The sequence below is a fragment of the Lonchura striata genome, chromosome 34 (genome assembly GCF_046129695.1).
Source record: "Lonchura striata isolate bLonStr1 chromosome 34, bLonStr1.mat, whole genome shotgun sequence".
Lineage (NCBI taxonomy): Eukaryota > Metazoa > Chordata > Aves > Passeriformes > Estrildidae > Lonchura > Lonchura striata.
The window spans coordinates 2149419-2163056 of NC_134636.1; the positions used below are offsets into that span (position 1 = coordinate 2149419).

General features: G+C 52.8%; 2 protein-coding genes across 2 annotated transcripts in view; both read left to right on the forward strand.

Annotated features, from left to right (window-relative positions):
- LOC110483670 (uncharacterized) overlaps nt 1–5294 on the forward strand; it is a 32570-nt gene extending 27276 nt beyond the window's left edge. The window contains 4 exon segments of the mRNA XM_077789466.1: nt 1599–2029; nt 3327–3408; nt 3595–4821; nt 4824–5294. Coding sequence (XP_077645592.1) covers nt 1599–2029; nt 3327–3408; nt 3595–4821; nt 4824–4936 — 1853 coding nt within the window. The 3' untranslated portion in view covers nt 4937–5294.
- A 4300-nt stretch (nt 5295–9594) lies between these two features.
- LOC110472398 (uncharacterized) lies at nt 9595–11487 on the forward strand. The gene is given in 2 exon segments (XM_021534049.2): nt 9595–11361; nt 11364–11487. Coding segments are annotated over 2 exon segments (600 nt in total). The 5' UTR covers nt 9595–10841; the 3' UTR covers nt 11444–11487.
- The last annotated feature ends 2151 nt before the right edge of the window (nt 11488–13638 follow it).

The following is a 13638-nucleotide window of genomic DNA, read 5'->3' on the forward strand; positions in this document are numbered from 1 at the left end:
AGGGGACACGGACATGGGTGGGGACACGTGGGGGACAGGGACATGGGGGGGACATGGGGTGAACTCCCAGGGAATGTGGAGGATGGTGGGTTTGATCCAGTTGAGGTTTCTTGGGAGGAACGTGGAGTGCCGTGCCATGTAAAGTGAAATTCCAGATCATTCGGGAGCGTGCCATGGATCCAAGAGGGGAATTCCCAAGGCTCCCAGGGGCTGCTTCTGCCCTGCTTCCCCAGGGAGCTGTGCAGGGGCAGGGGGCAAGGTGCAGAAGCTGTGTGGTAGGCTACCAGAGCAGACAGCAGAGGTGGCTTTGCTGGACATTTTCCAGTCCATTCCCCGCTCAAAGCTGTGGGAAGAAGAAAAGGAAAGTGAGAATCCCTGAGAGAATCCCAGAACGACTGCGGGGAAAAGGTGTGGAAGCCCCTCCTGTGGTTCCCCTGATGGCAAGACCCCTAAATCTCCTAGATTCCAATTCATCACAAAATATTAGAAGGTTTCCACATAATTGAAGATTAAAAGCAGTGTCCACCTAAGGATCAAAACTTCTCAAAAGTAATATTCCGTGTACCCTAAGTCTGAATATGTAGGGACCCTGGCCATGGGCTGCAGTCCCAGGAGGGAGAGACACCTCTACCCCAGGGAAGGTGCAAATGAGACCACAGCACTGCAACCCACGGATTTTATTGAACATCTTTTTAATGAAGATAGTAGTGACCAAGAAATGTGAGGTAGAGAAATAGGAAAGAGGTCTCAGGGACATAAAGAATTAGGAAAGATCTCTGGCTTGTATTCGGCAGCTGCCGGGGAGACTTGCAGAGCGCAGCGCCTTTCCCAATTCCTGCCACAGGACGCACTGACCAATTTCCTGTGAAACACTCGTCCAGTCTCCTGTGAAAATTTAAAAGTTTAATAAAGGGCAACAGGAGACAACAACCATCGAGCAAAGATGTTATAGCCGTGCTGTTTCTTCACACATGGCCAAGAACTCCCCTGCTACTTTGGAAACCTTCTTGAGATACCATTTCCAATGCATCAGCCTGTTCTATATTCATAAACAATTATGCCGTATTAAGGGTATATTATAATTGTAAGTAAAGTTTATAAAATTCTAATGATTCTAATAATTATTATAATATCTAATAAAAGTGAATTTTATTAAACTTACATTGGAAGTAAACTTTTCCTAAATCTAATTTATATATTCCAAGAACTGTTTAGCATATCTCCTCCTCAGGTCTGCTTTTTTAGGGCATGCAGATTCCTTGGTTATTCTTTTAGTCCATTTTTATCATAACCTTCACATTTGGGCCTTAGTTCATGCTGTCTTCAGAGGGTGAGTGCTGATAGTTGGAATATCTGTAGCAGGTGTGCTCATCCTGTGTTCCTTGGATGTGATCGCATCCAAGCAGGCATTGCAACACAAGCACACTAGATCAGCTATTTCACTAAGCTTAATTAACAACAGAAAGAAAAACTATATTTTTACAACAGAGTTACTTTAACACAACCCTTATAGAAGCCCTTTTAATATTTTCGAGAAGCCAATGTTATAATATGTATCTGTACCGCTGCTCAGCGGTGAGTCCGCAGTTGCCGGGCAGAGCCGCAGCGCCCAGCGCTCCCCACTTGCATCTCACCTGCGCCGCCCGCTCGCATCCAGCGAGCCCCGGGAGCGGGATTTTGGCTGGGCGGGAGGGGCACGGGACGGACGGGTCTGCACTGGGGGCCCCCGAGCCCCCTGCCCATCGCCGGGGGCTCCGGGGGGTTTCTCGCCCTGCCCGAGAGCCGCTGCTGCTGCGGCCGTGGGGCAGAGGGGGAGCGAAAGGGGGCTCCGGGGCGGGAGCGGAGGAGGAGGAGCGGGAGGAAGGGCAGCGGCAGAGAGGAAGGGGAGGAGCAGGAGCAGGAGGAGCGGGAAGAGGAGCAGCAGGAGGGGAGCAGAGGAAGGAAGGAGCATTGCGGGGTGGCAGGGCGAGCCCGCGGAGCCCGCAGCTCGGCTGGCCCCGGCAGCATCGCATTGCCCTGCGTGCCGCAGGTGAGCGGGGAGGGGAGGCTCGGCCCGAGTCTGTGGCGGCAGCTGCGGGAGGGGATTCTTTTGGGGGGGGTTTGTTGGGGTTTGTTTGGTGAGGTTTGGACCCCGCCGATTGCGGAGTCATATCCCAGATGTCGGTGATGTCCCAGATTTCGGTGTCGCAGGGAGGGGAATGTTTTAATTTCTCTGAGGAGGGGATGTTTTTGTCTGTTGCCGGAGTGCAGAGCTGAGCCGTAAATGGCCCCGGGGGGATTTGTCGGGGCCCACGTGGCGCTCGGGCCGGAGCGGCGGGCGGGCCATGGGTTTTGGGGATGGGCGGGAGGGGCGGGGGACGAAAGGCGGGAGCCCCGGCGTGGGGAGAGGGGCGATAGCAGAGCCGGGGGGCTGCGGCAGGCTGGAGGGGTGGTGGAGGCGGGGGATGAGTGGGCGCGGGCGGGCGGAGCCTGAAAGTCTTGTCGGGGAGCGGGGGAAGGCGTGAGTGCGTGGAGTGGGGGGATGCTGGAGAAGGGGGCCCAGGGACAGCTGGGAGCCACGTTGGAATCAGGGGAGGATGAGCCCTGGGACTCCCAAAGCCCCTCAGCCCAAAACCCCCTCGGCATGGCTGAGCAGGACCCGGGACAGGCGGGAGATGCCCCGGACCCACAGAACCCCCCAGCAGCTGTGGGAAGAGGGACCATCATAAACCCAATGTAAGGACACTGGAAACAGGGAACTCCTGGGAGAGGTTTTTGGGTTTCCTCCTTGATTTTTGGAGGATTTTGTGGCTACCAGACACTCGGTGGCTTCTAGGTATGCACTTGGCCAGTGGGATCTTCAAAGGCAATGCACTTGTTATAAATTGAGGTGAATAATTTGATTCAGCCTTTTAAGATCAATTTATAATTTTATTAATTACAGCAAGCGATAACAAGCAAACAGCGCTGGGTGGAGTTGGGGTGTCCGTGCTCCGCCAAGGGCTGACACCCCTCCCTCTCTTTGGTCACTTTTTATACTTTTCTTGAGAGTTTCACATACATACCTCCCCTGCGTTGTACTGGGCTGGCAACAGCAGATTTCACAAGCGGGGTGATGGGTCTCTTCTGCTCCGGTTACCAGTTTCAGCCAGTCCTGCAAGATCTTTCTTACATATAAAGTCATTACTTTGTTTCACTATATTTCCTTGCAGTTACCAGCCTTGGCCAAGCCTGCAAGTTCCATGCCCCAACCCCTACATTTTTCCTCTATCCTAATTTCACACTCTAGATGAACAAACAAGTCAATGCAGTTTTTTACACACTCAACCCTTGATTTTACCCCGAAGCAGAATTTCCGATTCCCAAGCCTTATCTGGAGAGAGGAGGAGGCTGTGATGAAGCGGAAATTGCCCCGGGACCCCCAGGCAGGTGAGGAGGAAGGCAGTGCCCCTTTCGCCCTGTCTCCTGCTCCATCTCCCAGCCCAGCAGGGCCCCCGGCTGCAGGACAGCCCTGCTGCCGATGCTCTCCTGCTGGGGAGGCACTGGGGGGATCTCCTTGCCCTTCCCTCTGGCAGGGAGGCAAATCCCATCCTCTCCTTGTCCTTCCTCCCCTAGACAAGCAGCTGAGGATGCAGACCAGGAAGAAGAAATCCCTTCAGAAGAACTTCGTGGCTGAGGCCCTTTTGAGTTGCTCCTTGGTGCAGGAATCCAACGGGGAGGAAAAGCCCCAGAGATCCTGCAGGAGGAGGGGCTGCAAACCCAGCCCAGGGTGCTCTGAGCAGGAAAGACCCACCCCGTGTGAGGAAGGCAGCCACAGATCTGGCCAGGGCTCTGTGGTGGTGGTCCATGAGAAGCTTGATGATGGCACGAAGTCCCACAAGTGCTTGGAATGTGGGAAGAGTTTCCAAAAGCGCTCCCTCCTGGTTCGCCACCAGAGGACCCACAGTAGGGAACGGCCCTACAAGTGTGGGGAATGTGGGAAGAGCTTCAAGTTCAGCTCCCACCTGACAGACCACCAAGGGATCCACATCGGGGAGCAGCCCTACGAGTGCGGGGAATGTGGGAGGAGGTTCCGCCTGAGACACCACCTGGTCCAGCACCAGAGGACCCACACCGGGGAGAGGCCCTACGAGTGCGGGGAATGTGGAATGAGGTTCAGCATCAGCTCCCAGCTGATCGTCCACCAGAGGACCCACACTGATGAACGGCCCTATGAGTGTGGGGAGTGCGGGAAGAACTTCAGGAGGAACTCCCACCTGCACCGCCACCAGATGATCCACACGGGGATACGACCCTATGTGTGTGGGGAATGTGGGAAGAGCTTCTGTGACAGCACTCGCTTGATCATCCACCAGGCAATGCACACTGGGGAAAGCCCCTACATGTGCTCAGAATGTGGGAAGAGCTTCATGGAGAACTCCATGCTGAAGGTCCACCAGAGGATCCACACTGGGGAGCAGCCCTACAAATGTGGGGAATGTGGGAAGGGCTTTAGGCAGAAAGGTCACCTTATAACGCACCAGATGATCCACACCGGGGAGCAGCCCTACAAATGTGGGGAATGTGGGAAGAGCTTTAGTCAGAAAGGTAACCTTATAGTGCACCAGAGGATCCACACTGGGGAGAGGCCCTACAAGTGCAGGGAATGTGGGAAAAGCTTTCACCAGAGAATCAGCCTGAGTGTCCACCAGAGGACCCACACTGGGGAGAGGCCCTATGAGTGTTGTGAGTGTGGGGAGAGGTTTCAGAGCAGATACCGACTCCTCAAGCATCAGAGGATTCACACAGAGTAGAGGCCCTTCCACTGTCCCGATTGCGGGAAGGGCTTTAAGAAAAACTCCACTCAGTCACACCTCAGTAGACCCACACTGGGGAGAGCCCCTAATAGTGTCCCAAGAGTGGGAAGAGCGTATCCCAGATCTTTACAGTAAAGCAACAGGAAGAGTGGCAGGAGTAAGGGAAGCCCAAGTGCTCTGTGTGTGGGAGGACCTTTTGCGCTGCTCCAACTCCATCCGCCATTGGAGGACCCCCATGGGATGATGCACAGTGGCCCTCGTTGGGCAGAGACTCAGTGCTGGTGCTGAGTGATTCACTGGCTGGTGGTCTCCACATGTTCCTGGCTCTGTTTGGGCACCTGGATGCAAGAGGAGATGAAGAGGACATGGCCTTGGACAGTGATATGGGGAGTCATGGACATGGAAGGAGACATGGGTGACACGGGCATGAGTGGGTGTCGTGGTGTGTATTTTCGATTGTCATTCGGTCCTAGTAGTCAGTTCCATAACCCGCTCCCTCTTTTCTATTTTTATAGCAAATTTGTTGCCTATGTGTTGTTCCTATCTCTCCTGTGTTGGAGGTTTTCCCGTAGGTGTCCCTCTCCCCAAAGACCTGCCCTTTTGTTCCCTGTCCCTGCTCCCATTGAGTGTCACCCCCTTCCCGTGCCTTCCCCTTTCTCTAGAAACTTCCCTCTCCATTTTGTATCCTTGGAGGAGGCCCCAAGGATTGGTTTCAGTTGTTCTCCTCCCCTGCAATCCCCTCTTGGGTTAAACATTGGATCCCCGCCTTGTGTTCCTGCCCAGGTTTCTCGCAGCTGGTTAAAGTCTGTGTCGCCCCTAAGGCCTCCCCTGGATGTCAGTGGTTGTGTGCCTTTGTTCAGGGTCTTTCTGTCCCTGACCCCCTGGGAATAAGCCCCTTTGGAAAACACACAGGAGACCTCTCCCTGTTCCTTGTGCCCCCCTCGTCGCAGTCCCCCCGTGCCGTGGAGCATCTGTGCCCCACAGCCGCAGCCCAGGTTCAGCTGCTTTCTGGGGGCGGCCGCTCTCGCCGACGGCGTCGGTAGTGAACCGGGCTGAAGGAATCCGGCACCACAGCAGCTGGGGAGGGGGAGAGCCATGAATGGGGATATGGTGGCGATCCGGGCGATCCGGGCGTGGATGGGGACGTCAGGGGATACGGACATGGGTGGGGACACGTGGGGGACAGGGACATGGGGGGGGACATGGGGTGAAATCCCAGAGAATGTGGAGGATGGTGGGTTTGATCCAGTTGAGGGTTCTTGGGAGGGATGTGGAGTGCCGTGCCATGTAAAGTGAAATTCCTTGTCATTTGGGAGCGTGCCATGGATCCAAGAGGGGAATTCCCAAGGCTCCCAGGGGCTGCTTCTGCCCTGCTTCCCAAGGGGACTGTGCAGGGGCAGGTGGCAAGGTCCAGAAGCTGTGTGGTAGGCTACCAGAGCTGTCTTGGTTCAACAAGACAGGTGTCTGTGAAGGAGGGCTAAAGCCTCCTGTGCAGTGGAGAAGGTAAACCCCTTCCCTCCAAATTTCTAGGAGTTTTAAATTAAAAGGCTCTCAGGCAAAAATATGGGAATGGGAGTAACAATTCTTTACTAGGAGAAAACTAGACAACAATTTAAAAAGGCAAATGCAATCGGTATAAACAAAACCAGTGAAAAAAGTCCACAACCTGAGGATTCGGAGTGCCAGTGGCAGTCCTGCTGGGACGATTGCTCCCCTTGCAGTGGCTGATGAACTGCAGCTGCAGTGGTGATCTTTAGAAGGGTATAGTTTTCCTCTGAAGATCTGGTGGCAGTGGGGCCAGTCTTCCTCTGCGCCGGGGTTGCCTCTGAGCTCTGCCGCCGCCGCCTCACCGGCTGCTTCGCTGCGAGATCCCGCGAAGAGAGAGAGGGAGCTGCTTCTCTGGGATTCCCGCGAAGAGAGAGCGCGCGCTGCTTCTCTGGGAGTCCCGCAAAGAGAGCTGCCTCGTCTCCCCAAAAAGCTACCCCTTTATACAATAATAGAGTGCTTGGCTTCCCCCTCTGGGTGGGACCCCTCACAATGGGATGGTGTTACATTTACCAGCCCTGCATTGAATCAGTCAATGGCCCATTAGCAAACCATTACCTCTTACGAGCAAAACCGGTTCTTGGAAAAGATAACAAACTTGCCCAACTTTCAACAGATGGCAAATAGAATACAAGCTTATCTTACAACCCAGGACAGTTTGTCAGCCGATGGCTGTGGCAGAGCTTCATAATTGTTTTATATAATATCCCTAATATGCAGTGCCAAATAAGTAAATTTGGAAAGGGAAGGATCCCCCTGTTTGAGGATTTCCCTTGCAACGTGGTGCCAAAAGGGGACTTGGTATAATGTGGTTGCAGAAATATCTGGGAAGCTCTGTGACACCCACCGGACAGACCTTTTAACATCTGATTTTTTAAACTTTTACTCCCTTCCAACTAGGATACCCACAACCTGGGAATAGATTCTCTTCTGTGGCATGGTCAGCTTTGCACCCATGCTGACAGATTTTAAGGTGTGCCACAAAGTCTACAGCCGGGAGAATTACAACGAAAAGGAAAAGACCACCCTGAATAACTTAGACTACCTGCCCTTCAAGCTCCCCGCACCCCAGGAAAACGGAGCTATAACAAAAGAATGTGGGGTCTTTCCCCTATACCCAGGGAGCAAGAAAAACCCACCCAAAGAGGGAATCCCTCCCCCCAACCCTGGGGGAAAAAGGAAAACCCTCAAAAAGAGCAGGAGTCTAAGCCCCAAGGACCCCCTCACTCACCAGCAAAGAGGGTCCGGTCACGTCCAGGCAGAAACAAAAAAATCCAGGCTGCAGACATGCCCAAGGGGGAGCCAACTCCGGTGGTGCTGGCTGGAGCTGGCGGCCTCATCCCCGGGAGCGCCGCTCACTAAAACGTGGGTCTGCTCCCACCAGGGTAATTTGACGGCTTAAAGGATAAATCCACGGGTCTCCTGGACTCCGAGGGTCCTCTGCCGTGGGGTCAGGCTCTCTTCTGGCCCCCCGGCAGGCGCCAAATTACCACGGCCCCGCCCCAGACCACTGTCCTCAGTCCCGGCTAGCTCTCCTGCGGGGCGAGTAGGGCGAGTGGAAGCACCCTCCGCTGTACCCAGCTGGGCTTTGGAGAGTGCTTGGTGGGTCCTGAGGTTGCTGCTGATTCCAACGGCGAGGAAATGAGGAGAGGCACTTGCTGGGGACAAAAATCCGATGTTTATTGAGGTCCTGGGGATCCAACAGCATCGGAGGTGGCCAGCCAGCAAGAGCAACTGAGTGGTGCTGGCAACATGTTCCATAGGGAGAGGGAGGGGGGCCGATCAGCCAGTAGGGAACAGACAGGAGTGACTCTTGTGGGGATTGACATCTGGGGGATCCAGTGAGGGAGAGACAGGGGAGGGGTCCCAGGCCCTCATCCAATCACTCGGTGCCCCGGATGGAAGTTTCTAGAGTTAGGGGAAGGGGCACCGAGTGACAGGCAAAGCACCTAGGAGGGGACAGGGGACTGACTTGGCATTTTCTAGGGAGACTGACGCATGAGGGAAGGCAGGAAAACCCAGGGAGAAACCAATTGTTATGGTTTGACACAGGCACAATGCCAGTGCCCCCATGAAAATGTGATTTCTTTTTTGAATGCTGTGAAGTGGAATCTAGACCAGAGTAAAGCAGGCCTATGCTTAATAACAGGAAAAAAAACTTTATTAAGCTATGTCCTGGGTTGTAAGATAAGCTTGTATTCTATTTGCCATCTGTTGGAGGTTGGGCAGGTTTGTTATCTTTTCCAAGAACAATGGTTTGCTCCAAAGAAATAATGGTTTGTTAATGGGCCATTGACTGATTCAGTGCAGGGCTGATAACATAACACCATCCCATTGTGAGATATTCCGCCCAGAAGGAGAAGCCAAGCACTCTTTTATTAGATAAAAGGGGTACCTTTTGGGGGACAGAGCTCGCTCTCTCTTTACGGGACTCCCAGAGAAGCAGCTCTCTCTCTCTTTACAGGATTGCCAGAGAAGCAGCTCCTTTGGCGGAATTCCCAGAGAAGCGGCCAGAGCGCAGTGAGGCAGCAGCGGCAGAGCTTGGAGGCAGCCCCGGCGCAGAGGAAGACAGACCCAACTGCCACCAGATCTTCAGAGAAAACTATACCCTTCTAAAGATCACCACTTCAGCTGCAATTCATTAGCCACTGCAAGAGGAGCAGCTATCATCTCAACCGGACTGCTACCAACACCCCGAATCCTCAGGTTGTGGACTTTTTCACTAGTTTTGTTTGTACCAATTACATTTGCCTTTTTAAATTTTTATCTAGTTTTCTCCTAGTAAAGAATTGTTACTCCCATTCCCATATCTTTGCCTGAGAGCCTTTTACTTTAAAAATCCTGGTAATTCAGAAGGAGGCTTTTGCACAGGAGGCTTTTGCCCTCCTTCACAGACTCCTGTCTTGTCAAACCAAGACAAGCTACTACTACAAAAAGGAAAAAAGGAAAAAAAACTACACAAAGATCAAACGAAAACCTTGCAAAGCCTTCCTCCCCCTACTACCCAACTCCAACAATCCACAGTGAGACACAATCTGGACTCTAATTAGGTTTCTATCTTCCAGATAATCAATACATAGTCTATTGAGGGAACAGAGTCTGTCCTGTGCCACAGACTCTCTAAGAAAACACAACTCTACATCCTGTGTTTCCATGTTATTCATGGCACGGCCCAGAGAAAAAGTTTCCTATGGTGACCTTTCTCTTTTTCATGCACAGTGCTCTCACTACCAATACATGGATGGACAGACTGCTTTTAGGATTTTTCTTTCAAGGATGCCCTGCCAAGAGGGGAGAAAACAACAGTTCAGTTTTTCATTGTTTGGGACCGCAGTCCCCCCCATTTTTCCATTTCCCCTGGGGCCGAGGGTTCAAGAATAGAGATCTTCTTCTTTTCTCTTTTCTTTGAGGATAAGGGGGCGCCACCACAAACCCCCTAACCTTTTCTCCGTTCACTCCACTTTTGTCTTTTCCCAGCTGAAGCAGGTCTCTTGACTCACTGGCATCTTCTTTAAACACAGTCTTTCTTGGAGGAGAAGATTGGTTCAGGTTGTGGCTAACATGGAAAAGTCTAGCCAAAAGCCACTCCTTGTCCCACTCCCATTTAGAATTCCTCCTTCTAACATCCCAGGGTCCAAGGTGTCCCTCTTCCTCTCTTTCAAACTAAGGAGGGGAAAGGAAAATTCACAAAGCTTTTATTTCTCAAGGAAGGGTTAAAAGTCCAAACTCCCAGGGATGGCTCAATGCCCAGACATCCAGCAACTCCCACGCACTGGGCACCTTGCAGCTCCCCCCGCTCCTCCTTCCTCGCGGTGGAATTGCTGACAGAACTGCCGATGTCTCTTTCTCTCTCTCTCGGGAGAGAAACTCTGGGGGGGGGAATGGAGACATCCCAGATTTCTTCCACCCTTTTATCTGCAGGGGCCAGCCCAGTTCCAGTCCTTCCACTACCTTTGGGCCTACCTTAGTCAGGCCATCGGCCTTCCCCTCCCCCTCCCAGCTCATGGCTGGGCAGGGGAGAGGCTGCACTGTGTGCTGACTGGAACCAAAGAGAACGAGTTCTCCTGGGAATTCTGCTTTTAACCCCTCTGTGTTCTCAGTGGCGTGTCTACCTTCAATTGGTCAATATCCAAATTGACCTCTTCCTTCCAGAAAAAATTCTCATTCCGTGTAAAACCACGACACCAATACAGTATGGGGGTACACTGAAACAAACCATGACAGAATAAAGATGTAATAAAACATATAAAAACGCAACTCCACAGAGGGGAGGGAGTTCCAAGAGAGCGTGTGGCCCCTCAAAACCCCCTTTTCAAGGAGCTTCAAGGTGGGCTGGAACAAGGCTCGGGCCAATGGGGTTACAGGCACTTGATGTTTTAGGGGCGGGAAAGAGGTGCGGGGTGAACCATACATCATTTGGGGTGTGAGATGGAACAGTCCACTTGACCCCAGGACCCATATGTAGGCGGGGTTGTTTTCCGTCTAGCTGGGAAAACTGTTCTCATCCTGGCTGTGTTATTTATGGATAATCATATTTATCTAGCTTCTGCAACAGAAGGCAGCCAGAGATCTGGCCAGGGCTCTGAAGTGGTGGTCCATAAGGAGCACGGTGATGGCAAAAAGCCCCACCAGTGCTTGGAATGTGGGAAGAGTTTCCCCAAGCGCTCTGTCCTGGTCTGCCACCAGAGGATCCACACTGGGGAATGGCCCTATAAATGTGGAGAATGTGAGAAAGGCTTCACAAACATCTCTTACCTGAATCATCACCAGATGATCCACACAGGGATACAACCCTATGTGTGTGGGGAATGTGGGAAGGGCTTCCATGACAGCACTCTCCCAATCATCCACCAGGCAATGCACAGTGGGAAAAGCCCCTACATGTGCTCAGAATGTGGGAAGAGCTTCATGCAGAACTTCAAGCTGATGGTCCACCAGAGGATCCACACTGGAGAGAAGCCCTACAAGTGCGGGGAATGTGGGAAAAGCTTTAGCCAGAGATGCAACCTGAGAGTCCACCAGAGGATCCACACTGGGGAGAGGCTTATGAGTGTTCTGAGTGTGGGGAGAGGTTTCAGAGAAGATATCGTCTCCTCAAGCATCAGCAGATTCACACAGAATAGAGGCCCTTCGGCAGCGCTGAGTGTAGGTAGGGATTTAGGAAGATTTCCACCCCTCAGTGGATCCACGCTGGGGAGAGCCCCTAACAGTGTCCCAAGAGTGGGAAGAGTATCTCCCAGACATATGAAGTGCCCAAACAGCAACAGAGGCAGCAGTAAGTGCAGCTCTACAAGTGCTCTGTGTGCGGGAGAAACTGTGTGCGCTGCTCCAACTCCATCCCCCACTGGAGGATCCCCATGGGATGATGCACAGTGGCCCTCGTTGGGCAGAGACTTGGTGATCCATGGTGCTGCTGATCCACTGGCTGGTGGTCTCCACATCTTCCTGGCTCTGTTTGGGCACCTGAATGGAAGAGGTGCTGAAGGGGCCATGGCTGTGTACAGTGGCATGGGGCCCACGGACATGGAAGGAGACAAGGGTAACACGGGCATGGGTGGGTGTTGCGGTGTGTGTTTTCAATTGTCATTCTGTCCCAGTAGTCATTTCTATAACCCCTCCTATTTTGTATGGTTATAGCATACTTTATTGCCTATGGGTTGTTCCTTTCTCTCCTGTGTTGGTGTTTTTGCCCAAGGTGTCCCTCTCCCCAAAGACCTGCCCTTTTGTTCCCTGTCCCTGCTCCCATTGAGTGTCACCCCCTTCCCGTGCCTGCCCCTTTCTCTAGAAACTTCCCTCTCCATTTTGTATCCTTGGAGGAGGCCCCAAGGATTGGTTTCAGTTGTTCTCCTCCCCTGTGATCCCCGCTTGGGTTAAACATTGGATCCCCGCCTTGTGTTCCTGCCCAGGTTTCTCGCAGCTGGTTAAAGTCTGTGCCGCCCCTAAGGCCTCCCCTGGATGTCAGTGGTTGTGTGCCTTTGTTCAGGGTCTTTCTGTCCCTGACCCCCTGGGAATAAGCCCCTTTGGAAAACACACAGAGACCTCTCCCTGTTCCTTGTGTCCCCCTCGACACAGTCCCCCCGTGCCGTAGAGCATCTGTGCCCCACAGCCGCAGCCCAGGTTCAGCAGCTTTCTGGGGGCGGCCGCTCTCGCCGACGGCGTCGGGAGTGAACCGGGCTGAAGGAATCCGGCACCGCAGCAGCTGGGGAGGGGGAGAGCCATGAATGGGGATATGGTGGCGATCCGGGCGTGGATGGGGACGTCAGGGGACACGGACATGGGTGGGGACACGTGGGGGACAGGGACATGGGGGGGACATGGGGTGAACTCCCAGGGAATGTGGAGGATGGTGGGTTTGATCCAGTTGAGGTTTCTTGGGAGGAACGTGGAGTGCCGTGCCATGTAAAGTGAAATTCCAGATCATTCGGGAGCGTGCCATGGATCCAAGAGGGGAATTCCCAAGGCTCCCAGGGGCTGCTTCTGCCCTGCTTCCCCAGGGAGCTGTGCAGGGGCAGGGGGCAAGGTGCAGAAGCTGTGTGGTAGGCTACCAGAGCAGACAGCAGAGGTGGCTTTGCTGGACATTTTCCAGTCCATTCCCCGCTCAAAGCTGTGGGAAGAAGAAAAGGAAAGTGAGAATCCCTGAGAGAATCCCAGAACGACTGCGGGGAAAAGGTGTGGAAGCCCCTCCTGTGGTTCCCCTGATGGCAAGACCCCTAAATCTCCTAGATTCCAATTCATCACAAAATATTAGAAGGTTTCCACATAATTGAAGATTAAAAGCAGTGTCCACCTAAGGATCAAAACTTCTCAAAAGTAATATTCCGTGTACCCTAAGTCTGAATATGTAGGGACCCTGGCCATGGGCTGCAGTCCCAGGAGGGAGAGACACCTCTACCCCAGGGAAGGTGCAAATGAGACCACAGCACTGCAACCCACGGATTTTATTGAACATCTTTTTAATGAAGATAGTAGTGACCAAGAAATGTGAGGTAGAGAAATAGGAAAGAGGTCTCAGGGACATAAAGAATTAGGAAAGATCTCTGGCTTGTATTCGGCAGCTGCCGGGGAGACTTGCAGAGCGCAGCGCCTTTCCCAATTCCTGCCACAGGACGCACTGACCAATTTCCTGTGAAACACTCGTCCAGTCTCCTGTGAAAATTTAAAAGTTTAATAAAGGGCAACAGGAGACAACAACCATCGAGCAAAGATGTTATAGCCGTGCTGTTTCTTCACACATGGCCAAGAACTCCCCTGCTACTTTGGAAACCTTCTTGAGATACCATTTCCAATGCATCAGCCTGTTCTATATTCATAAACAATT